This window comes from Cibotium barometz, chromosome 28, assembly GCF_041138505.1.
Source record: "Cibotium barometz isolate CiBa-2024 chromosome 28, ASM4113850v1, whole genome shotgun sequence".
NCBI lineage: Eukaryota > Viridiplantae > Streptophyta > Polypodiopsida > Cyatheales > Cibotiaceae > Cibotium > Cibotium barometz.
This window is the reverse complement of record NC_141073.1, coordinates 19225505-19252468: the sequence shown is the minus strand read 5'-3', so window position 1 is coordinate 19252468 and position 26964 is coordinate 19225505. Positions and strand designations below refer to the sequence as shown.

The 26964-nt window shown below is 48.2% G+C and overlaps 1 protein-coding gene across 15 annotated transcripts in view; it reads right to left on the bottom strand.

Moving 5' to 3' along the window:
• Window positions 1–877: 877 nt before the first annotated feature.
• LOC147622616 (uncharacterized) overlaps window positions 878–26964 on the bottom strand; it is a 90237-nt gene continuing 64150 nt past the window's right edge. For 12 of the 15 annotated variants that reach the window (XM_086822142.1, XM_086822144.1, XM_086822147.1 and 9 more), the window contains 7 exons: window positions 22735–22836; window positions 22570–22621; window positions 15880–15931; window positions 15639–15755; window positions 15186–15548; window positions 14491–14973; window positions 878–1998 (listed from right to left, as the gene is read on the bottom strand). In XM_086822142.1, coding sequence (XP_086678268.1) covers window positions 1051–1998; window positions 14491–14973; window positions 15186–15548; window positions 15639–15755; window positions 15880–15931; window positions 22570–22621; window positions 22735–22836 — 2117 coding nt within the window. In that variant the 3' untranslated portion in view covers window positions 878–1050. The remainder of the gene's footprint in view (window positions 1999–14490; window positions 14974–15185; window positions 15549–15638; window positions 15756–15879; window positions 15932–22569; window positions 22622–22734; window positions 22837–26964) is intronic. The other 3 variants (XM_086822155.1, XM_086822154.1, XM_086822149.1) reach the window with 2 other exon arrangements.

The window sequence follows — 26964 nt, the reverse complement described above, 5'->3', positions numbered from 1 at the left end:
TGCATGCACCTATTGTTTGATATTCTTATCCCAACTTCTTATTGTTGTCAACCTTGATATTGCACTCCATATCAAATAGGTTTTCCAACTGAACAAGAGTATCTTCTAAGATGGTTTGGACTCACCTAAGTCTACAACTTTTTTGGGGTGGGACAACAACCCATCAAGCTCCACATGTTGGGACACAAGTTCAAATCGAGCTCACCCCTACCCGTTCGTGTTTTAAAAAGTAGGGGTGAGTAACAATCATCGCTATAAAATAAAAAATAGATTTCTTAAAATAAAAAAACCTACTTTTCTCAACCAATCCCCTGCCCTAGTAAGTTGATGTTCATCCCATTTTGATTTCACATCTGTGGATAAGTGGAATGTGTGCCCACCACTAGCACCTTGGGCACGAAGGTCACAAAAACGTCCGGCATGGATAGAACAAAACGATGAGCACACACTGCATGAAGTGCACTCCAGCCAGTTTTAAAAAACCTATGTGCAATGTAATTTTTCGAGTTTGAAGTGTTTTGGATCCTTAGCACTCACAAGAAACAAGGCATCAACATCTCCACTCTTTAGTAGTCTTTAGTAGTAGAAAGACCAAAAACAAAACAGGTAAACTCATACCATTTGATATGTTTTGAATGAGAGATCTTGTGTTATTGAGTGCACAAGGTAACCAAACCTTCCACATGACCTCGTTATACAGTATCTTACCCTCGTTTCTCAGTGCGTGATAGCCCTCTAGCAAGGCTGCTTGTGTTTGTGCAGAGATGGTCTGTAGATATGCTCACATAGGCTACGTGAAGCCACTCATTGAAATTCATAAAAACAGTTGTGCTCTACTCTCTGTATGTTACAGGTGGTAAGTGTTTGGGGATGTCAACAACACAAAGTTACGGCATGTTTAGCCCAGTGATAGTTAGCCAGCTTTCAAAGCATGGAACAAAAGGGTAGTCCCAAATATTCGAAGAGAGGAGGGAATAATATATTAATCATCTAGAAACAACCCATCAACAAAATGTACATAGTATGGAAGGAGACAGCATTTCAAACGGGTCATATGTCCCCTAAATCTGCTGTTTCCAGCCAGTTATCAAAGTCTGTTACAAGTGTAGATGCTGTTTGAATCATCCCAAGGCCAGTACTAGCTCTGAGAGGGTCTAATTGTCTTGGTGAATCATTAATCCAAGGTGGTGAGATCCCAGGTGGGAATCTAGAAGGTTGGTTTGAGTTACTGACTGAGGGGGTTGGTCCATGGGTAGGTTGTGATGATCCACCATACAAATGAGCCAAAGTCATAGGAGACTGTCCGAGAGAAGCGTTTGCACCTATATCCCGTCCGCCAGCATTGCTGATGCTACCTCTCATCCTCACCATTGGTCGTTGTGTTTGCTCTGGTAGATGTACATTTGGCGTATCCAATACTTGTCCAGGTAGACCATCCAAAGGATTCATCCACCTTTGGTCCCGTGGAGAGGTATTCATGTTGGGAACAACCAAAGGATTGTTGGTTGCCTGGAGGAACTGAGGGGTAACTGTTGGAGTGTTCAGGGAAGCCTGCCTCCTCACCGCACTAGCTATGGCTACAGACCCACCAGAGGATTGATTGAACATCGGTACACCTTCAGCTGCACCTGTAAATCCAGGACTAGCATTTTCCTCTCTTTGGGCATTACTCCCATATGTTCCTAAATTCAACTGACTGTGCTGCTGAAGCTGCTGTTGGGAAGGTTGGACCTGTGCTGATAGTAGCCAGGCTTGTTGCCGCAACTGATTGTCGAATAAATTGGGAGAATCGGGGCGGACAGTTTGCTGATAAGAAGCCTGTTGGTGCCCACCCTGACGTTCAATGTTTCTCATTTGATTGGTATTCCAAGCTGCAAGATAACACGGATGGTCCCTAGAAACCCTGTGAACCGGCTGTGGTAGAGCCTGAGTGACGTTTGTGCGTTGTTGTTGTAACTGCTGGACGGCTCTCTGCCTGTGATCCCGCAGATCCGCACCCTTTCACAAACACACTAAATGGTGTCAGTGAACAGATTCATCATATACTTCAAACACAACCCAGTTGTCACATGACTATCAAAATAATGCCAATGGTATCAAACCCTTACCAAAATGTAGAGTTAACTTCAAACACAACCCAATTGCCAAATGGCTATCAGAACATTGCCAATGGAATCACACTGAGGCAAATACTTACAATGTGACTCAAAGATCATCAACAACAGCAAGCTCCTGAGCTCTCCTCCCCCCCCCCCCCCCCCCTTCCTCTTTTTCTTTTCCGTCATCCTCTTCGTTTCTCCGCCTCTCTCCTCTCTCCCCTCCCGTGCAGGTTGGTGCTTCTTGGCTTCTGGGGTTTTTAGCTTTATTCGGCAAGCTTTGGCCTATTCTGGTCTTCTAGGGTTTTTAGCTTTATTCGGCAAGCTTTGGCCTATTCTGGTCCCGAGGACTCCATGGCAGCCGTTCCGTCATCCTCGACCAAAGCCGCCATTGCTTGCATTCCCTTCTCCAAAGTGGATCTTCAGGTTCTCACCACGACTGTTGCCTCAATTGAGGCCTCCACCCTGGTCTGCAAAATTGTTGGTAGCTACCCTGTGCGCGAACAGCTCACGAGGGCACTTGGGATTCCATCCCTCCACATCTGTGGGGCCTTGTTGGAGTCTGTACCGCATTGTATATCTATTCCTAGCCTCCAAGGCGATCCCATACAGCAGCAGGTGGAATATTCAAGCCTTCCAGGCCAATGCTTCATTTGCAGATAGATGGGTCATTTAGCCAGAGCTTGCCCTCGGCAGCAATCCAAGAGACCGCCTCCAGTGGTTCCTCCCCCCAATTCTCGTGTTGATCCTCACCAGGGGGTAGAGAGAGAGGCAGGCCCTCAAGTAGCAGAGCACCAGGCCCCGACTTCAGGTGACCTAGCTGTCGGCGAGTCGTGGACAGTTGGCCTGCACCCGGGCTGCTAGACAACCACCAGAGCCGAGCGAAGCCGCTGCGCGCCAGACAACCCAAGTTGGCAAATCTCAAGAGGATTCGGTTCTGTAAGAGAACCGTGGTCCGTTACAAGCATTTATCTCAGCATTTTCCCGTTGGTGATGTGCCCTCTCCAATCTCGGAGTAGGCCCCTCCGGCCCCACCAGTATGGCGGCTGATCCCTCCTTGAGATTCCATCCCGACCCCCAGTGTTCTGAGAGGCCGGCCAGCCTCTCTAAGGCCCGGCGGGCCCCTCCCCACAACTTTCCTCTCAAGTGGATCTCTCATAGCAGCACCCCTCCCCGGCCTCTTTGCCCCTCCGCCCTCCCTCCCCGACTCCCCACCTCCTTTCCCTCCTCCCCCAACCTCAACACCGACTATACCTGCCACAATTCACTCCACGCCGTCTTCATCATCCGAGCCCTCCCTCCCCCCCATCTGCCTCTCCAGAGCACTCTCATTGCCCCTCAACAGCCCCAGACCCGGAGCGGAGGCAGCCTGCGAGATCCTTGATTCACTGATTTTTTGAGCTGGTAGAGATGACCATTGCTGCCTCCCCGATGAGAGCTCTCCCGCCAAAGTCCCCAAGTGGGGCCCCAGGATCCTAGGGCAACCTGTGGACTACAGTTTCTTCCGATGTGTGCCGACGGAAGGGACCGACATGTTTGAGGAGACAGTAGCCCCTGTTCGGGTATGTGTGGTTTTTCACCACTCTAGGCCCTCTACGTTAGATAATGGCACAATGATCTTCTCTTTCCCCTTCAGTGCAGCCCCGGGGACAAAGTGGGATGATGGATCCCGAGTTGGTGGCAACTGCCATCCAGGGTCAGGCAGTCGAGCTCTCCCACCATCTCCACAATCTTCGCATCACCAACATTCTTACCCATTTTTGGCCTCTGGCTAGGATGGAGCTTGGAGGTTCAGCCCATCGAGGCCAGATCGGGAAGATGGTAGTCTCCAGCCTGGAGGTGTTGCTCTTTGTATTCATGCATACTTCTGTTGCGGTACCTCTTCCCACAAATACCTCCACTGTGATCGATCGAGTCCGGAGTATGCATATGCATGTGCTCGTACATAGTGGCGTCACATGGAGGACAAGATTAGTGCCCACCTGGCGCTCCTTCGCCCCCGCACAGATTGTGATTATTCCCCATCTAAACCCTTGCCCAAGACTCTTCAAGTGGAGAGCAGTTCCGCTAGTGCCGCATCACACAGAGATTGATATGCGGAACATTCAAGGTTTAGGGGGGCCTCAGTGCTTTCATAGACGAGGCGTCCTACGAGGCGAGCTTCAAAGGGCCATGGTGGGGGGACCCATAGACATTCTTTTCCTCCACGAGCATCATTTCTCAGAGGGGCGCACCCGCAAATGCGAGAAGATTCTTCCAAGCAAGAGTCACTTTCTGGTCCCCATCCTTCGGCCCCTCTGGGTGCAAGGAGGGGTGTGTATATCTGTCAGTGTTGAGCAACTGCTACTGGCAATGTGACTGGTTCAGGAGTCATTGTCCCAGGGCGTGCACAGTGGATTACCATTACTATTGGAGAGGATAGCATTGGCTTCCTCGACGTTTATGCTCCGAACGCTTCTGCAGGTAGGGCCCTCTTTTGGACCTCATTCCGGCATGCCCTCCCTCGGGCTGACTTTTGGTGCTTGGGCGGTGACTTTAACATTTTAGAGGTGGCAGAGGACAGGCTTGGAGGTGGCATGGCCACACTTTTAGGAGCAAAGTATTCAGCCTGGGAGGAGATGATTCTTGCAGTCAGGGGCAGGACCCTTGGCATCTTCTTGAGTTTGGGGCCTGGGCGTAGCCCTGGGAGCCTTTGCTTCTCGAGATCAGATAGGAGCAGCACCGGCCCCAACCTCTCTAGACTAGACAAGTTTTATGTTGATGAGTTGGCTTGCAGCCGAGGGGGTATGATTGGTATTTTGGCAGTCACTTCATTTTCTGATCATGCCCCGGTTATTCTGTCCTTAGAGGACCCCTGGAGGCACGACAAGCATGTGAGGTCGAGGATTCCAGACAGCCTCATTCAAGACCCCAAGATATGCAGTAGGATAGAGTAGATATGGGCGGGATTGGATTTTCTTTCAAGCGCTGCTACATGCACATTGGATGAGGGCTTAGGGGAGATCAGCAGTTTCTTGCAGGAGGCAGCCCAGAGCCGATTAGAGGGTTTTCGAGAGCAAGAGAGGAGTTTGAGGAGTCGTCTTGCCTCTTTACAATGGCTTCAGGAGAGATCCCCGAATAGCCAATGGATCGAGAGTCAACTGGCCACCGCTCACACGGAGATTAGATCCATAGAGCAGAGGAGGGTGGAGTACAGGTATCATGCTAGGGCCTCTTTCTAAACTCAGGCCGGCGAGACAGAGTCACAGGGGATTTCTTTGAGATAGCCATCCCCCACAGGAGGAGATACAACATTTGCAAGTTGCGTGGCCAGGACGGAGCTATTGTTTCAAATCCCCCCAGGTGAGAGCCATCGCCATGGACTTTTTTCGATCCCTTCTCACAGGTGGCCCAGCATCTCCACAAGTGGTGGACGCCAAGTGGTGGATGCACACGAGAGGGTCTAGCGGCATACGAGGGAGGTGGTTCCCCCCTTCTCTTCAGTCATTCTTATTGACACCATTTACTGCTAAGGAGTTAGCGGAGGCATTGACAGCACTTCCCAGGGGCAAATGCCCGGGGGTAGACGGGCTTCCAGTCTCCTTCTTTCTTCGCCATTGGGACCTCATGGAAGGTGGCCTTCGAGCTGCTTTCGATGAGATTATGATCACAGGTGCCATGCCAAAGAGGCTCTCAGAGGGCTTGATTCACTTGATTCCCAAGGAAGGTGGTGATAGATTGGAGATCCGACAGTGGAGACCCATCACTCTTCTAGGGATAGCCTATAAGATCTTGGCCAAGGCCATCAGCAAGAGACTTCAGCCTTTTCTCCCAGACTTGATCCATGACACTCAGACCGGGCCTTGATCCATGACACTCAAACCGGCTTTGTTCAGGATCGGAGCATTCTAGACAACATCTTTACCTTCTGGGAGGCGATATCTTCGGCCAAGATGTGGCAGCAAGACCTCATTGTGCTACTCCTAGACTTTGAGAAAGCTTATGATAGGGTGGATTAGAGCTTTTTGGAGGGCACAATGAGCCGGATGGGATTCCCCATAGAGTCTCAAGATTCGTGGAGTCTCAGGACTTTACTCAGCCTCACACAGCCAGGTTCTCATTGAGGAAGCCTAGGGCGACAGATTCCCTGTCATGTGCACAGTGTGTATCTACCGTGTGCTACACGCACGCAAGACTAGTTTCGAGGCTTGGGGAAGCTTGGAACTAGGCAGGCTGATTGGCGAGCTAAGTTAGGGAAATACTAACGGGCGGGCACCCAAGTATGGACGGGCAGGTGCCCAAGTGTGGACGCCCGATGACCGGCCAAGAGCCTATAAAAGGGTGGCCAAGGTTAGTTAGTCCAAGTGTGGACGCCCGATGACCGGCCAAGAGCCTATAAAAGGGTGGCCAAGGTTAGTTATTGGGATATAGAGAGTCTCGCGAGTTTGTGAGAGCTCTATGGTCTTGGAGCCTGGATCTAGTGCAGACATGCACCTGCTTTATGCAGCCGAGGCCGGCAGCATCTCGAGGCCCGCGAGGGCAGCTTCGTGGTGGTATGGGACGTCGCGAGGAGGAGATTGGTCGGTACGTCAACCTAGTTAGCTCAGCTCGTGACTCGGTGGGGACAGCCAAGACTGTGGGCTTGCCCATGGCTGTCATGGTTGGGAGGTGAGTCAGGCCTGCACCCCCTTGCTTGTTTGTTTGTTCGTTTGTTTGCAGGTTTCGAGTCTCAAACCAAGATCGATCACGAGAAAGCGGTATACAAAGAAGAATCCATTATATTTCCAAAATCAATTGTATTTACAAGAGGTCCCTGAGAGGGATGAATACAATCACCTAAAATACTATACTTGGTGTCCCTATGCTGAAAAGAAAAAATATGACTAGACCAATCTATCTAGACGTGAAGAGTCTTAAACTACTCAATCTCTAATAACAAGTCTACATTTTCTAGATGCGTAACATAGCATTCCAGAGTGTCTTTGTAGTCCTGAATCTGGATTGGAAGCATCTCCACCTTTCGATCCCAAACTTGCCTTCCCGCAGGTAGGCGTACCTCATAGGTATGATCGCTAGGTGTCGTATCAAGACTCAATTTCTGCACAAGTTTGTAGTTAACAAAGTTGTGTGAGCTACCAGGATCTAGAAGAATGTGAATCTTATGGCCATTCACTTCTCCATAAACTCGGAGAAGATCATGCAAGCCAAATACTTTAGAATTGAACACACAATCAGAACAAGTACTAGGGCGAGAAAGTACAGTAATTGACGTACCTGTCAAAGACAACGGATTAGCTGCCTTTGGCTTGGGTCCTGCGTTTGTCTTGGTATCCTTTTGCTTTGGGCACTCGTACGCATGTGTCCTTTTTCTTCGTAGATAAAACAACGTCCTTCCTTCTTGAGCTTTAAAGCCCTAAGGAGTCGTTTCTTCTTCGCTGGTGTCGAACTTGAATTCTTCGAAGGTTGGTCCGAAGACTTTCCTGCTGTCGTGTTAGCCATAGGTGCGGAGAACTTTCTTTTATGCTTGTTCCCCTACTCGGTAACGGGTTTCGACTTGGAAGAGACCATTGTATCATCATAGATACGAGCTGAATGAATGGCCTCGTCCAATGTTTTACATTTGTTATTTTTAACCTGTAAACAGTACGAGTCTGGTAAACCAGCTACGAAAAACCCCAAAAGAGTAGTAGGATCCATCTTTGTAGCTTTCATCTGCAAGTCACGAAACTTCTGGAGGTAGACCTCATAAGTGAGGTGCTGCGAGGTCATGGTCAAAGCTGAAAACCGGGCAACAACATCATAATCATCCTCTTTCTTGAGGAATTCTTTCTTGAAGACGTCTTCGAATTGTGCCCAAGTCAAACGTTTAGGGTTGAGTTCCTTCCACCAAAGCAAAGCTTTGCCGGACAGGAAACCTGCTGCTAACTGGATCTTCTTTCCATCATATGCATGAAACTGAAAGTGAACTTGCCACTTATGTAGCCACGTGTCCACGATCTCCTTGGTGCGCTGCTTTTGCTCGCCCCCGAACGGTTCCGGAGTAATCTTGGGGCCTAAAGCAGAGGCCAAGGTATCCATACCCGAGAAAGTAGAGAGGATAGTGGTCAAGAGAGCGATGGAGTTCTGCAAAGCTTGCATCTGGGCTGCGATTTGTGCCTGACGTTCCGTCGAAGAAGCTTCGAGAGCTACTTTGAACTCTTAAAAATCTGATTATGATGTTGTTGCCCGGTTTTCAGCTTTGACCATGACCTCGCAGCACCTCACTTATGAGGTCCACCTCCAGAAGTTTCGTGACTTGCAGATGAAAGCTACAAAGATGGATCCCACTACTCTTTTGGGGTTTTTCGTAGCTGGTTTGTGTGTATCTACCGTGTGCTACACGCACGCAAGACGAGTTTCGAGGCTTGGGGAAGCTTGGAACTAGGCAGGCTGATTGACGAGCTGAGTTAGGGAAATACTAACGGGCGGCACCCAAGTATGGACGGGCGGGCGCCCAAGTGTGGACGCCCGATGACCGGCCAAGAGCCTATAAAAGGGTGGCCAAGGTTAGTTATTGGGATATAGAGAGTCTCGTGAGTTTGTGAGAGCTCTATGGTCTTGGAGCCTGGATCTAGTGCAGACGTGCACTTGCTTTATGCAGCCGAGGCCGACAGCAATCTCGAGGCCCGCGAGGGCAGCTTCGTGGCGGTATGGGACGTCGCGAGGAGGAGATTGGTCGGTACGTCAACCTAGTTAGCTCAGCTCGTGGCTCGGTGGGGACAGCCAAGACTATGGGCTTGCCCACGGCTGTCATGGTTGGGAGGTGAGTCAGGCCTGCACCCCCTAAGCCCTTGCTTGTTTGTTTGTTTGTTGTTTGCAGGATTCGAGTCACGTACCAAGAACGATCACGAGGGGATTCGTGGGGTTTTGACATTCCCCCTCTCCCGCTCGGTTAGACAAGGCTGTCCTCTAGCACCTTACCTCTTCCTATTCGTCGTCGAGACCATGAGTAGTTTTCTCTCCGCCCAAGACACCGGGCTTCAAGGATTGTGTCTTCCCCTCCACACACAGGGGGAGCTGCTGGACTTAGAGTTTGCAGACGACACAACAGCTTTACTTGCAGGAGATGTGGGGAATCTACAGAGATTTGCGAAGGCGATCGAGATTTTCTGCCGCGCATCAAGAGCACAGATCAACTCGCACAAGTCGCGTGGTTTTTGGGTAGGCTCAGCACCCGCTCCTCCGACCAGGCTACTAGTTGAGAATTTCCAGTGGATCCCGAGGGGCACTCCAGTTCGTTATCTCGGTTGCCATGTTGGCATTGATCTCTCTCCCGAGCAACAACTCGCGCCCGATTCTGAGTATTCGGAAGAAGCTTCTATATTGGAGATCAGCGAGGCTCTCCCTAGCAAGCAGGGTGGTGGCGGCGAACCAGGTACTTCTTGCCACCACCATGTGGTACATCACTTCGTGCTGGGCCTTTTCTCGAGCTTGTATTGGCCAGGTACAACGATTGATCCGGAACTTCTTATGGGCCAAAAGTGATGGGAGGCCAGCCAGGGCCAAGGTGACATGGAGAGTGATCATTCAGCCACGTCGCAGAGGGGGACTAGGCCTCATCGACCCTGCTATCCAGAGCCGCACCCTGCTAGGCAAGTTGATAGTTAGAGGCCTCCTTCCCGGTGGTGAGCCCTGGAAGGATTTCCTGTTGGCCCGGATTTAAGCCCGCACTTGGAGTCTTGGGGGCCCTTGGCCGCAGAGTTCCAGATGGATCTTCACAAAGATGCGAGCCCGTGGTTTTAGCCCGGCTTTTGAGGACAAATTTGCAGCCAGTTTACTTCGTGCTTGGGATCATCTTAGGCCAGCCCTCAGACAAATAGCTCCAATTGCCTCAAAGGAGTGGCTTCGGAAACCTTTGGTCTGGAACCCCTTGATCCGTTTAACCAGTGGCCACATGCTAGGGGCCCAATCGCATGTTTCTTGGGGCGCCTTGAGCATAGGACCAGCCAGGTCTCTTGGAGATTGGATCGCCCACAGGCAGTTACTCCCGGAGGTGAAGGAGAGAGGCTTGACAGGGATCCGGGGTAGAGATAGATTCAGTATCGACATCGACTCAGCTATCCCTCAAGAGTGGCCGACACCCCCCCCCCCTCCCCCCGTGTGGCTAGGCATGTTTACCAGACATGATATCCTCGCGGTAGTACACAGAGCAGATGAGAACAGTGGTCTGCTCACTTTTTCTATTGGATCCCATGGCAGACTAGAGAGATCTGAGCTTCCCTTAGAAGATTTTAGTGGTTGAACCTAGCAGAGGCTGAGGGTGATTGGTTTTCGGGCACGGGAATGGCATATTGATCCACCTCCGGATTATGGCGGCTTTGGATATGGGAGTGCCGACCTCTCGCTGCCTTCAGTGGGACTCGGGAGAGTGGACTTGGCATGATCCAGCGGATCGGGAGGAGACTCTGGATGCCCCCTTCTTTGCATATACTCCGCGGCTAGGCCGCACGATCCAAATGCTTGAGATAGATGGCACACCGGCAGCAGTAGCACATTGGCAGTCTCAAGGCCTCTCACAACGTTTCCTTTCACATTTCTGGAAGAGACTGTGGGACAGCTTTCAGCCAAGAAAGATCATCCTCTTTCTTTGGTTTTCAGCCAAGAAAGATCATCCTCTTTCTTTGGTTGATGGCACATAGGAGTTTGGCGGTCGGTACTTGGCTCAAGTTGGCTGGAAGTTGGCGTTCGACCAATGGCTTACCCGCGGTGCGGCCACCTCCAAGAGACTTAGAGACATTGCCTTTGGGATTGCCCAAAGGCTCAGCAGATTTGGCAACGGATTCTCCACATCTTCTCTATGGACAGGGCACCGACCTGAATCATCACATGGGGCACCATCGCTTGGGCCACAGAGGCTGGAGTGGTCACGGCTTATGAGGAGGATGGGGGAGGGCTAGGCCTTCAGGTCTCACACCATCTTACTACAGCAGTACCAGTCACAGCCCCACCTACAGGCAACTGGCAGCCAAGCTCATGCCAGAGATGGGAGATTTGCCGTAGCATATTTGCCGTAGCATAGCAGCCTGGCACATTTGGCATGCTAGATGCAGTGAGGGCCGAGGCCATCGAGGGTGCCCACAATCCGCTAGCAGAGACCATCAGGAGCATATGGCTTGCTATCATCACACCCTCCGCGGTCAGTGAGGGTAAGTTACAACGAGAATCTGACCGCATGTGGAAGCGGCGGGAAGCTTTCTTGAGACTTTGGAGGCCTAGCCTTGTCCTCACAGATAGAGGCGGTGACCCCATTTGGCATTACAGACCACCTGTGTGATTGTCCCCACCCCACCCACCCTCCCCCCCCCTTCCCCCGTATGAGATAGCCTTCTCCTTACAAAGCGGCCAGCTGGAGGAGAAGCGTCTCTTCCCCTTATGATCATTTCATTCCCGCCCTTAAATGAGGCGAGTTTGTATTTAGCCCTTTGTGGTTGTACCTAGCCCTTTGTGGCTGTTTTTCTTTAACTAATTGAAGGATCTTTTCCCCCCCCCCCCAAAAAAAAATGGAATCACACGGATACGCGTCTCATGTTCATAGTACACAACACACACATAGAGTCAACATCTTCAAAAGACCCATAGGGTCTAGAAGACCAAAAAGGTAGTACAATGTATCCATGATGAATACAGACCCATGGAATACAAAACTAGCTACATAAGCTTAAGTATCCATGTGATGCTACATGATGACAATATGTGGACCGTGGTGATACAGTGATACCGTACTCCTCCAAAATAGAGCGCAAAGCAGCCATGGCATCTCCCTCTGTGATGAGAGCTCGCCATGCTCGCGAAGGATATCTTGGATCTGGAGCTCCCGGGCGAGGGAAGAGGCCTCTGAGATCTGGGGCATCTGGCTCTCAGAAGGGATCGCTGATCACTCACTAGTGACACCCAGTGTAAGTGGGGCCAGAGGATCATGCGTTCATGTAGGCCGTTGTGGACCTGGCTGGTCCTGCTGCTGCTCCAGTTGGGCATCTGTGGTCATTGGCTGTGACCAAAAGAAATCTGTATTGGAGGTCTGGGATGCGCCACACTGGCTGTCTCTCTCAGTGTGCTGCCTCAGCATGACCTCTCTATGATGGCGAAGCTCAGAAATACATGCCTCAACATCTCTAGTCCTTGTACTGCATGACCCATTAGAGGGCCAAATCCATCTTGAAAAAGATAACGGAATCTCCCCAAATCTAATAGTAGGGTGGGCATCTGAACATGTGCTCTATCTCCACCTCCCCAATCATGCATACCCGTGCCTCTCCCAAGGAATGCCATATGCTCTACCAGTCTCAATCCGTAGACGGTGTGATATATACCTTCATAAGGTCAGAAAAATCTCAACTTACGAATTGAGAGATTTGAGAAAGAAATAATAGTGAAGAGGGACAAAGACAAAAACAAAGCATTTGAAAGATCAAAAATAAATAAACTAACAAACCTAGCTACTAAGGAGAGGAAATCAAAAGATAATATCAAACAAAGACTTTTAATTAAGACATTAATTTTTTTTTAAAAACAAACAAACAAAAAAAAAAACACAACAAAACAATCCGTAGACGGTGTGATACTCTCAACTAGCCAATGGCAATCCGCATGGCATGTGATGTGTGCCTATGAAGGTACCGGTACCTCAGACTCGCAATGAATCCATCCTCAAAAACTTGCAACAAGTGCTCTCTGTAGAACTGGAACTTCATAGGGAGCTCCAGTGGGGACGCCCATGTGCAGTGTGTATGAAGCCCTGTGAGATCAAGACGGATAAGACGGTTGATCTCTAGCCTGGAGAGATCCAAAAAAGGAGAGTCCAGACTATACTCGAAGGGGAGAAGGCAGTCCATCTAAAGGCCATGTCGGTCAAACCAGCTGGCCTCCACCCGTGAGTATAATGATCTGCTCTGTCCCTGTTGTGTAAGGTGCATGGAAGACTCAAGGACCAGATGTGGAAACTATACACACGGCATATGTATGTGATAGTCTGAAAGAGTGCATCTATGACCCAGGGGGTGCTGCATACTCAGCCAAGATGATTTCATTTGGCTACGATGGCTTACTCTGGATCATGTGGAAAGCATCATCACCTGCAGTCTCTATTTTCCCTTTCAGAAGGCAGGGCGCACTAAAGTGTCAAAGAACCAATGCTTGGTGCAACGTCCCAAGCAGGCTTGACAGGTGCTATGGCCATGTTGATAAAGGGGATTACCTTGGCATCCTTGTCAACACCACTTTGATAGCCAGCATCACATGGCACCTGTCAACCCCCCATAACGCGTCTGTCTCGTCCAACCAGCATGTCCCAAGCCAGCTCCACTAAGATTTTCTCACATATCGCAGTGCTGCAAACTGTGACATGGTGTTCCTATAGCGTCCAGACGTCGTCCTCACCACCCACCAAAGCTCTTTGCAGCTCCTCATGGACAACTTCTTTGTGGAAGAGTAGTCAAGTTCCACTCGTGTAGGCTACGACCACAAGCCCAATAACTTGAGAAAAAAGATCATTTGCTCTCTCAAGGGAGTGACGGATACTTGCACATCCCACTCAGTGTTTATGCAAGTGCTGAAAAGGAAGGAGAAAGCTGAGGTTTCAAAATCCTCGTGGGACAAGTGGGCGTACTGCAGGAATATGCAGATCCAAAGGGATGTACATTTGTTTGTAAACACAATGGGGATCATGTCAGAAAGACCGACTTTCTCAAGAAAAATAATCTACTTACTTTCCAAACTAGGAATGTTATCACCATTGCAATTGCTTCATTGGCATCACAAGCTCAAGGGCAGTTTTTCCCATAATTTAAATGGCCAGTAGGTTATGGTGCAGACTGGGTGTTAATCAAAGTTGGTTGAAAATCCCACTACCAAGCAGCAAAAGACCATCTTGTGATGGTTGATTGAGAAGACCAAGCCACAGAACAAGAACCCGAGCCTACCTTGAAGAAAAGCAAGCCAAAAAGGTGGCCCAACAATGAGGACTAGAATTTCTATAGACATGTCAATTAATAGTTAGTGCTACATCATGAGAGGTAATGTTATAACCAACATAACTAAGCTGGCTTTATAACTGAGGTTAGGCTTATAATTATTGCCGTTAGTATTAACGACTTAAAACTGTTTTTATTACAGACTCCAAGCCTATATAAGTGAGTGGATTGCACATAATCAGTTCTCTCAGGGGAGCCCTGTGTATGTCGGTGCCTATGTCTGTGAGGAGTAAATACTCCATCAGTGTGAAGTATTGCAATCTCTCCTAGTATTATCTGATTTCAGTGCAAGTAAATTGTGAGACAGTGAGCCCGACACAAGTGTTCAAGTATCGTATGATCTTTATGTTTCTAAGCAGGATGCAATCAATAAAGTAGACAGCTATATGTGTTTGAGTGATTGATACCTGCTGTAACTGACTGGTACTCAAAAACTCCTGGACATCTTGCTGAAGTTGCTGATGCTGCCCAGTATTCAGTAACACTTGACCATCCTGAATGCCAACAAAACTAGGCAGCTGCACTTGAAGGGGCCTTTGATTAACCCCAAATTGACTACTATTAGTGGCGACTGGAGGATGAACTGCACCACTCGCTTGTGCAGGTGAATTCGGCTGAGAACTTGTGCGTGAGCGGGCGCGGAAATTGGGGTTCAGGATTGCTGTTTGGGCAGGCAAAGCCTGTATAGCTATTGGTGATCTGCTTATCTCTCTGTTTGCTTGCCTCTCTACAAGATTAACTGGAGCAATATTTCCAGCTCCTTCATTGGGTAATGCTTGTGCTGTGAGAGTTGTACTGTGATTACTGTTGCCATGAGGGACTGCAACAACTGGTTCTGCAGCATTGACTAAAGAAGTGGCCATACAGCTTTCCTCCCGGCTAGCTTCTATCTATAGTAGTGCATGAAAACACACATGAAATCAGATTCAGCATTCAGAGTCAAAGCTCCAGTGAGGCCCACAAAAGAGCAGGTGCAAGCTCTGCTTCCTTGTTACTAAATTAGATTAAACATGAAAACCTTGCAACTCTATAAAATCATTGAAATGGTGGGATTCAAACGCAAGAACTGAAGTTGTGGATGTGCAGAAGATGAAGCATTGACCTGCCCATGAGTCGAAGATGCTGCCATCGCTAAGTTGATATCCCTTACATCAGGCTTTCTCTCTTCCATCTCTCCATCATGACCACCACCTATACTGGCTACAGAAAAGGAATCACATGCATCATCACGATCTTGCCTTTCCTGCTCCTCATTGTCTGACAAATCAACATAATTTGTATCATTTTTCCCCAAACAAATTTCTCCATCTTCAGCGGAACTCTCTCCCAAGCTGTTTGGTGAATTCTGATCTTTTTTTCTGCGCATCTGAGATGAGCCTGTGTTCTCATCATTCTTTAGTGTTTCCCAGGACCCATCATCAGAAACCATCACGTCCATGGCATTGTCCTGAACTTCCTTTAGAATCTGTTCAAAACAGTAAGGTTAATCCTCAGAACATTTATAGTATACAGGCACATGCAGAGCCGTAAACTATCACCATCAACCTTCACGAACCTTTAACATTTGCAGGTCAAGCCGCAGATCGGGGAAACTGACATGCCGGTTGCAATATGGACATCGCCATGCAGGCCTTCTAGAGTTGATTTCCATGAAACTATTGTAGTCAAAGCACTGTAGGAGGGAAATCAAAGCTGGAATGTTTGGCTCTGAGTAGAACTTGTGGAAAAGAGAGATTGTTGCCATCAAATCGGCATAAAGAAAATGCTTTGAATTTATTCACAGTAAAGCAACGTACCTGATGATGCTTGCATGAAGATCCTTTAACAGGTGATGTGATGCGTTTGTGACTGCACCCCCCCCCCCCCCAAAAAAAAAAAAAAAAAAAAACACATGCATATGATGTTCTATCAGGATATAGCCTTCAAACCCCCTCCATACAGGTGAACAGCATCCCAGTACAATGCACCCTTGCATGTATTATCATCTAATCTTTATTGATCATTAAGATTAATAATTGGGCCATTTCATAACTACACAAGTTAAAGGCCCGCTTTAATATAGCCATCCATTAAATAACGATAACAGAGCACAGCACACGATTGCAACGTTTGTCTTGATATCAGGAGTTTCGACTCACATGGATGGGTCATGAGGCTGGGCCTCAAGTTTTCTACTGGGGGACCTCGACTGCTGACCAGGCCGTATATGTTGACAGAGGCACTATGCAAATCATCTCCTTGAATTTAATCTCTATCACCGTTCTGGTCACGTTACTCAGCTGCAAATACCTACTGGGAGATAATTGGAGGCCTGACAGCATGGCCATTGAGGCAGGTACAGTGATCTCACAATACAAAGGCCATTGAGGCAGCCAGACTTTCCACATCATTCATGCACTATCAATTATTTGGACAGAGATTGTAGCAAGCGGGGACTTGGAGTAGAATCGTTAACTTGATTAGAGCAAAATTCAGCATTCAAACTTGACGATTTGCATTTGCACATACAAAGAAAAAGAAGCGGGAGAGAGTACACTATATTGGGTCCCAAAGGAGGGCCCCCACCGTGAAGGTGTATTTGCTTGTATTACTGAATGAGTAATCAACTGACTGTTGGCTGAAAATCAGCACAAAACCTCTGACTTTGGACCTCTACAGAGCACCCGAGAAGGGGACAAACATCTGCTGTACAATCTGGACAGCTACTGATGCTTGCGTTAATCATCCAGATGACCGCAATGGGTTGTGTTTTCCTTCCACAAAAGGTCGCCTCAGTTTTCAGCACCTTCCCCTTGCGTTTTACCTGCCCAATGCATGTGCACAAGCAAGGACTTATGGCAAATATCTCAGATGAGAAGACAAAGCCCGGGAGCACTCTTAAATAGTGAATATGGAGCTGTCTCTAATGGCCAACTGGGGATATGGGCTGGACTACTTGCAAAAGAGGACAAATATTCACATATTTGATACATTTCACACTTCTGGGATAGGCGCCTATGCATAGGCACCCCGTATGGTCTTCCTCCTGCTGGCCAATAGGCTGTCCACAGCCCATGGCACCAACTAGCCACCACAAACCCTAATATATATTGCTAGCTACCATGCTAACAATGAGTTCACACATACACACGCTCCTCTACCTAAACCTAAGACTCTAACTGATGCCCGTACGCCCCTCTACTAACCTAATAAGTGCCTGTAACATCAATACACCATTCAAGAGGGTTACATCTGACTTGACCTAAGCAGGACATGCACACATGACCCTTGCATTCTTGTGGTGGCACACTCGTTGACATGTCCCAGGACAAGGTCTCACAAGGGACCAGGTGTCCAGCAGTAGGGCTTGCAACTTCTTGCAAAATCATGTCCATGGCATCCACGTGTGGGATGTGTTGGGCAGGAGGGCAGCTAGCCTGCACACACACACACACACAGAGAAACGTGAGAGTGCTGGAAAAGATGTACTCAATAATGATATGAAATGAAAGTACAAGTGAGTACTAAAAAGCCTAGGGCTAAGTGCCCAACACACATAAGTGTGTTCACACGGGGAAAAAACTTGTGTCCAATCACAGGGAAAAAGTGCCCGTGAGTAAGCTGGGTTCACACCTAAACTAGCCGGGAGTGGACAGGACCAACAAACCCCCCTCAAGTGAATGGTGTGAACGGGTAGCAGCAAGGTGATAAAGCTGTGAATGCTGCCCTGCACTATGCTCCACAGTAAGAGTGAACTGCAGTGCCAATGGAAAAAGCAAGCACTATATGACGGAGAAAAGGAGAATCCCCAATGTCATAGAGCTCATGCTAGAGCACAGTAGTACATAAACGCATCACCTGAAATGCATGGCAAAGATCATGTGGACATCAACTGCATCAAATCAAGAGGCATCGCATAATACCCCCCATGAAGGCAAGCATCCAAATGCCAAGCTGAGCTGCATGTAATCCACATCATTGCTCTGTAAAGAAGAGGTGGCAGATATACGCATGTGTAAAGGCAATAGGATCCAAAAGTCATGCCTGTGAGACATGCAATGTAAGCTGCAAGAGAGAAACTCATCAATGGAGGATCTAATGAGTAAAAATCAACAATGGTAGGGTTGATAAAAGTAAAAATTCAACAATGGGAAAAGCTGAAAATGGGGAGAAAAAGTGGAGGCTCGAGGCAGGCATCAACCAATGCTATGAGAGGATAGGTAAACTTTCAGCAATGCCATGATCAGTGGCATGTATGGCAAGTGTAAAGATGCATAATCCCACAATGAATAATATACATGTGACATGTCAAAACCATGAGAGCAAGTCAACAGTGGCCAAGCTTGTAGAAGGCACTCCCAGTAAACATCACATGTGAGAAAGTGACAATGTCAACATTGTAGAAACAATCCCGCTGCAAGGGAAAACAGCATAAAAGGCATCTCCAGTAGACATCACATAAGAGAAAGCGTCTAGCATAGACAAGCATAAGGGTCAACAAGCATAAGTGACCATGAGGCATCATCAACTACATGTGGATAAGTAAAATCCCCCCCCTTGAAATGCATCTGCCAGACAATGCCTGCCACGGAGTACAGACTAGAGAGCATAGTCATCAAAAGCAACGGCACCAGAAGACATCTCTACAGGTGATGAAGACGTAAGGGTCAAGGCTGATACATGTGTAGCCAAATTGGCCTAATTTGCACCTGTGGAAGAAGATGCCAGCTTCTTCTTTTTTTCGCTCTCAATACGCTTCCTGCATTCCTCTATGGTGTGCCCTGTTTTCTTGCAATAATTACAGCGCTTTTTCTTTTCAGGCTTGTCCTCTGTCTTGGGAGGATCCGATGGGTTAGGTTTAGGCCCAGATCTATTCCCACGAAAGGAAGCAGCCATTGCTGACTCAGTAGACATCATGTTGTTCCTGTTGGAACGAGATTACTCTTCACTGAGCAAGAGAGTCACAAGGTTGTCAAAAGTGACCACATTAGGTGCATTGCCGGCCAACAACCGCAAAGTGGTGCCAAATGTCTGGTAAGTGTCGGGCAAATTACGCAAAACTGTGTGAACAAGATAGCCATCTGTCAAGACCTAATCAATGTTAATGAGCTGCTCTCGTAGGTCTTTCACATGCGTAAGGTACTGATCGATAGAGTCACCTTCAAGCATGAGGTTAGTCTTAAGCTTGTCTCGAAGGTAAGCTACACGAGCCTCATTGCGACCTAAATACAACGCCGCCAAGGTACCCCAAGCACCCTTTGCAGTGGTGCAAGAACAAATGTGTGGAATGATATGTCTGCGGCACGAGAGAGCAATCAACGCATGAGCTTGAGCATCCCTAGCATCCCAAGGACGCTACTGCTGAGTAGGAGGAAGACGAGGTGGACCTACAGAGGGTGAGCGGGAATCACTTCACCTTCTGTTGGAGCAGGTGTAAGGATTATGTTGTTAATTCTGCATATTGTGTACTAATTACTACTTAAGTAATTAACTTAGAACAAGAACCTTCAGGAGAACACTCGAGACAAGATTGAATTGACTTGTTGTATTAAACTGAGTACAATAGGTCTCTTATATAAGAGATGAAGAGACACATTTGAAGAGGCATGTCCTTTGACAAAAGGACATGACCTTAGACGAAAGGGTACAACTTTAGGCTAAGGGATGTATCTATTCGATGTAGAGGCACAACCATTCATCAAGGGATACAACCATTCGTCGAAGGGATGTGGCTATTCGATGAAGAGGTACATCCTTTGGCGAAGAGTCGCAACCAGTCGAGGGTAGGGGTTCCTTTTGGCTGGTTACTCTTTGCATCTGCAACAGGAATCAGCAATGAAGAGAGAATCTGATACATAAATATGTCACAATCGTGACAGCAGGTGCAAGAGGACGCTCCTCAGTGCCATCCACATATAGCCATACATTCTTGGCAACCAAAACATGACGCATCATGTAAGCCCACATAGGGTAGTTATTCCCATTGAGCTTGTCCTCTTGAGATAGCATTCCAAAGAGGTCATTATTATTGTTGGCCATGATAACACAACAAATCTATCACAAGTCACCACGAGTAGGCAATGCCCAGCAAAACCGTAAGAATGCGGGAGATAAATAGCAGGATAATCAATGGACTGAAAGGAAACTCCTTCACCACGAGAAATACATATGCATGTCCCAAATCTGCAAGTGTACTGCACGATGATGCAAATCTGTCAAAGTGTCCACAATGGCATACATATCCTGCAACAAACCACAAATGTATACACGTGCCGTGAAAAACACAATCAACTGATACCTGTAAAAGCTGCAAGTGCTCAAATCCTGTCAAAATCAAAGGTAAATGGGTCGAATGTTGCAAAAATGGGCTCAATGTAGAAAAGTCCCAATTTTTAGGCAGCCAATTAGACCAAATCTGAAAGGAATCTGCACCTGTAAATCTGCTAAAGTGATTGTCACATGTACCAAATGTTGTAATATCCCAAAAAATTGGAAAAAATGCCCCAATGCCAAGCAAATGTGCCTGTAATACCCAAAAAATTAGGGGAAATGCCTCAATGCCAAGTAAATGTGCTTGTAACACCCAAAATGCTTGCAAATAGTGCCAATTTTTGCAAAATCCCCAAATTTCTAGTGCAATTATGCACCAAATTTACTGAAATCAATGTCAATGTGTGCCAATGTTGCAATTGCAGGCTCAATGGTGAAAAGCCCCAAATTTCAACAAGCAAAATGTGCAATTTTAGGTCAGAAATTTGCAAATCCCTCAAACCTTGCAATGTTGGGTAGATCTGAAGGTGAATCTGAAGGTGAAGGCGGCATAGATCTGACAAGCGCAGATCTAACAAGCATCAATGTTGGGTACTAAGTAGGGCGGCGCAGGGAACTGGGCGGCGCAGGGTAGGCAGCTGCAGATCTGGACTGGATCAGCACCGTACAGGCGGCGCCAGGCAGGTGACGGCGATGCAGGGGCGACGGGCAGTGTACGATGCAGGTACAATTGTACGATGCAGGTACAATTGGCGCGTCACAGATCTGAAGGCGGCGACGCGTACAATGCAAAGGCGACGACGACAGTCATTGATCTGAAGGCAGCGATTGTGAGGGCGACGGCAGAGGCGGCGGCGGCGGCAGCGCTGCGCACAGATCTGATAGGTGGCGGTACAGGTGGCGTCGTACAACAACGGCGGTACAGGCGGTCCAGGCGGCGTCATACAGCAGCAGGTTGTGAGCAGCGTACAGAAACGTGCAAGTCGCCAACAGCAGGGAGAGAAAACACGACTTTTTTTTTTTAAAGTGAGTGGCGTGTATGCACGATAGGCTGAAGGGCAGGAGGGGGTAAACCCTAACCCTAATGTTGGGAGGTAGCAAGGTGTAACCCTAACCCTAACCCTAACTAGGCTCTGATACCAATGTTGGGTAGGAGGGCAGCTAGCCTACACACACACACACACACACAACCTCAAGCACAGAGAAACGTGAGTGTGCTGGAAAAGATGTACTCAATAATGATATGAAATGAAAGTAAGAGTGAGTACTAAAAATCCTAGGGCTAAGTGCCCAACACACATAAGTGTGTTCACACGGGAAAAAACCTGTGTCCAGTCACAAGGAAAAAGTACCCGTGAGTAAGCTGGGTTCACACCTGAACTAGCCGGGAGTGGACAGGACCAATAGGATGCACGTGTGACAGACATCGCAAATACTCTCGCATCCAGGATTCAAGGAGTCTCCAGAACTGCCTAGTGTAGACAGGATGCATGTCTCCCCCCCCTTCCCCCCCATCCCTCTCCCCTCCTTTCCTCAAAACCCCAGTCAAAATCAATATCTTGTATAACCAAAACTGAGCCTAGCTTTTTGTGACATCATAAACATCGTACATGAAAACTTAAATGACCCAGAAATGACAGTGTTACATCAGTTTAAGCATGTGCCCAGAAACAAAGCCAACCCTTGAGCAATGGAATTCACCGTTCTTGCAGATTATCCAGCTTCGTTTTCAGTATACAGAGAAGCCATGCAGCTGCCCCTCAAACCTCGGACCAATCGTGATCCAAATGTGCTTTTGCAACACCCTCTGAGAGCAGGTAACGTCGTATGCTAGACCACTTTCCCAACTCAATTGTCATCTTACATAAGGACAAATTTATTCAAACAGATGCCTCAAAGCAGATCTCGTGCATGGGAGGAAGGAAGCCTGCTGGAAAAACCCTCCTCCGTTACACTAATAAAGATACTACAAGCTCGTTGGCAAGGCGTCATTGCAAGTGGTGGATTAGATGTGAGAATTGGCAAAAACATATTGCCAGAGGACTTGTAATAGCAAAAAGTTGAAGCCATCATGCTTTTAAAGCCATAATCAGTACAAATGAAATAGTGGCGTAGAATGGTCAAGGTAATAGGTTTTGGCATCATGTCTTAGACTTAACATGTACCTATCCGATCCTGTTTGAGACCTGTATCAACATGCAAGGTTTCCATTCCCTAATAGGCAAAAAAAAAACCACCTTATTGGACAGTGAAGTGACACTCGTGAAGGTCCCTCAATCAATTCCTCATCTGCACATAGCGAAGAAATCCCATTATGAAATGCAAGAACCCTTTTGCAGCCTTGTTGGATACAATCTGGTTTATTGCATGTGCAAGCCAAAGAACTGGTGGTTGCAGCATACCAGCCTGTGCTTTTATGCCAGCCTGATTGTATATTTGTAAGTTCAATGGAGAGCTGAAATCTGCCACTGTGGTGGTAAGAGCAATTGCAATTAAATAACTTCCTGGCATAACACAGCAATGCCAATTACTTAAAAGTTCAAAAGCTGCTAACGGTGACGTGCACACACACATGTAGGCACAAACGGCACACACACACCCATGCAGGCACAGACTGCACACACATCCATGTAAAACAATCCTTTCTTACCAAAAACAGGTTCATTACTATTACGGCAAGAAAACAAACAAACTTTTGATTTTTCCAATATTTGTGTCGATTCAATTAGAAAAACAATTTGTGAAGCTTCAACTTCAAGGGCTCGAGCTCCAAACTCTGCTGACATAATCTCGTGAGAAACTGATACCTTACTCCTTATAAGTGTGAAAAACACGTAATCTACAACCTTTCAATTTTTATCCAGTTTTATCCAAATCTGGTCCCCAAATAGTCGTTATATACATGGTTGCAAGACCGGTTATAGAATCAAAGAGTAAGCTCTTCGTCTGTGGATCTTAAGGGTGAGCCCAGAAGTAGTGTCTCTCAAGAAAAGCTAGAGAGCCATAACCTGTTTGGTGTGGACACCAATGCAGTGTCAAGGATCCCAAAGATTGATAAGAGTAAGAATCAACTGGCAAGAGCACTCATAGCCGAGCTTCGAGCTGGAGATCCCCTGCCCTCTTCCCCCTTCTCTCTTGTGCGTTCTTGCGCTCCCCAACCCCCCCCCCAAGCCTCCTTCGTGCCCTGCCTATTGCCTCGCCTTCACGCCAAACCCTCCTTGCACGCTTCTGCGCCTCCCCCTCCCTGAGCCCTCTTCCCCTTTTCGAGCCATCGTCACCCTCTCCTGTCTGCCACCGCTCCCTCCCTCAGCGCCACCCTCTGATCTTGCAGTCTTTTCCTCGGTCCGCCACCTCCCCTCAGCCATCGTCGCCCTCTGAATCCACCGCCCCTCCTGTCTGCCGTTGCCCATCCTTTTCACGCCACCTGTCCCCTGAACCCACAACCATCATCTGCCCTTGTTCCCACCATCTCTCATCTTCCCCACCTACTCTTTTCCCAATGCGGATTTTCAGCTCCTTGCCTCTTAAGTTCAGTCCTTGGAAGCGACCACTATTGTCTGCAAACTGGTTGGCAGCCGACCAGCGCGTGGGAACTTTGCAATCTCTTGGGCATCGGGCACATTGGAATGTGGAGGCCCGGTCCGAGGTAACTCTACTCGGGCGAGGTGGGTCCACGACAGGGCAAGGTGGGTCCAGAGGATCCATTGTATGGGTGTCCTCCTCCTCCTCCTCCTAGGTCTGGAAGAAGCCAGTGATGGTTGGCTGGCGAGGAGGGGTGGGGGTACCAGTGACCAAAGCTCTCTCAAGAAAGTGTCCCAGTATCTGTGGAGCTCGAGCAGGAAGTGCCCTAAGCAACGTTAGTCCGGGAAGTCAATGATCCTGGAGAGTGGGCCAAATCTCGCATAAAACAAACAGTGAAACCTCCACTGGATCTCATACTATATTGGGCAGCGACATATGCAATGCTCCTCTGTCTCAACCTCTGTGTGGCATAATCGGCAAACCCTCTCCTCCTTGGGTCTCCATATGAGCTCCCCAGCTCTAAAGACGCACTCAGCTCTTCTTGTCTCCACTCTAAGGCCATATCCGCATGGCATGGGAGATGTGAACACTTAGGTAGCCGGCCTCCATCCTCAGTGAGCTTGAGGAGGTGATCTCTGTAGAAGTGTATCTTCGGTGGGATCTCTCAAGGTGTGATCCATGTGCAATGGGTGTAGAGGCTAAGAAGATGTAACATGTGGAAGCTTACAGATAGGATTACACTTTGATAAGGAATATTCAGCACCTTGGTTCTTGACGATTACACAATGTAGCAGAGTGCAAGAGAGAGGGAGAGAGAGAAGAAGAATAAAGACAAGCACACCCAATTGGGTCCCAAATACCCTCTGAAGGACCCCCACCAAGGATTAGTGTATTTGCTTTATTGAACGACGAAAAACGACTGACTTTCTGTGGTAAATCTACAGCCTGTAGTGACCTGACTCTTGACCTTCAAGTTCACCTTGCTTGGTTTCTCCTTGGCTGTCCTTTGGCCCTTGGATCACTTCAGCACTTTGTGAATTATGAGATGGTCGAATCCCTAGACAAGCCCATGCTTATATAGTTCTTGTAAACGCTGGTCAGTCTTCTGGAAAAAGGTACACCACCTGTTTATGCACCAGAAAAAGCACTTTTTCCCATATGTCATATCCGGCTACTGCCCAGCCATCTTTGGCTAGCCGCCTTGCTGCCCACGCCTTCTAGGCTTGGCTGACTGGCAGCCCCATGGGGCCTCTTGGCCCCTAGGGTGGCCCACAAGGCTACACTCCTTGTAGGCAAGGGCATTGAGCCCTTTTGGTGTGGCCCACGGGCCACAGGGCTGCCCCTTTGCCTACCACCCCACATATGCAGATAGGTATGCCACAAGACATCTAGTCCTACGACCAGTGTCCGAGGCAGAGCCCCCAATGCACCTTTACATCATTCCAAAGGGTGACTCGCCATACAAACTGGCACTGCTCCATGCATGGGACTTGCACACCTGACCACGACCATGTACGGGACTTGTACACCTGACCCTAGACTCTTAGAGTAAAACCCTGGTTGACTTGACCGGGACTGGGGCTCACAAGGGACCAAATACCACTCCAAGTCCTACACCTGTTGTACAGATATGTCCACATGGCATCCAAGTGCGGGATGCACGTGATAGAAGATCCAATATAATAATCTGGTTGGTGTAAGAACCAAGTGGACACTCCGGCGTACCATACTCCAAGGTGGCCCTTGAGTGCTAGTTGTCTCAAGGACTCCACGGCAAGCCTTGGGTACCTGTAGGGATCCATGTGACTCATGCGATGGATGTATGTGACTGTCCGGAAGAGTGCATCCACTACCATTGGCGCTGCAGCAAACTCTGCCTAGACAATCTAGTGTAGACTGATGGTTTGATATGGATCATACGGGAGAACATCATGACCTGGGGCCTCTCAACTCGGTGCCAATCCTCAACGGATAAATCTGACCCCCAGAATGCTACTCCATACATCAAGGCTGGTGTGGCGAGGGTGTCAAAAAGCCAAGCCTTCGTCTTGGGCTCCTGGAAATGTGCCTCAAAGCACTGCTGCTCAAGTAAACTCAAGGTTGCATATCCCCGTGTCACTCTGGCATGTTTTGCAGGAAGCATGGACCACTGAAAGTGACACCAAGGTAGACATAGGATGGGACAATCTCCACAAGATCCCCTCTGTATGTGAGGGGGGGGGTCCCACTGAGTGCAAAAATCCTATAAGGCATCCAAATGTCTCAGAAGCCTCTCAGCTGAATCTGAAAGGAGGACAATGCCATCTACATAAAGTAGTAGGCGGATCAATATGCCTGCTAGTGTAGGACCAGCCCCGTCTAATCTACAATGAAGCTCGAGATCTCGTCAATGTAGAGGCCAAAAAGAGTGGGTGAGGGCAGCCTGTTTGTCATGTGCGCACATGACATGGTGGACATGGTGCTCTTCCAAGGCTGAAGGTTTGGATTTGACAACCTGATTAGGCATCAAATGATGCTGGTCAGAAAAACAGCTACAGCCACAGCAAAACAGCCGCCTTCTCCTTCCTCTTGAGCTTTTCCACGATTGTTCACAAGCGCATGAAGGGAGCTCCACTTTTGCTACACGACTCCCCAAAAAGGGAAGAGAGAGAGTGAAGAGAGAGAAAACTCCTTTCCAATTTAATCCCTAGGGCCCCAACTTAATAAGTTCCTAGGACCACTAAGGCCTAGGGGCAAACTTCAATAAACATTCAAACTTAATGTTTTAATGTTCCCCCTTCACACCTAGGGATGTCCACACATCTTAAACACTGTCCGGGCACCCCCCATGTGAATCATAAAATATTCTGACTCTGCAACCACCATGCCCACACTTGTCCTGCTCCATTTTCACAGGGCCATGACATACCCCCCTCTTGAAAGATGGCAAGCGTCCTCGATTGCATTCTGGTGATGCATCAAAATATCCAAAGTGAAATATACAATATGGCAAGATCAGCGTCCCAATCTCTCTGAGCCATATACATGTATCAACATTCACTGCAAACCAATGGCATAGTAATAGTCCAAGTTGTATACCACTGTGAACCATACATATCCACAACAATCTC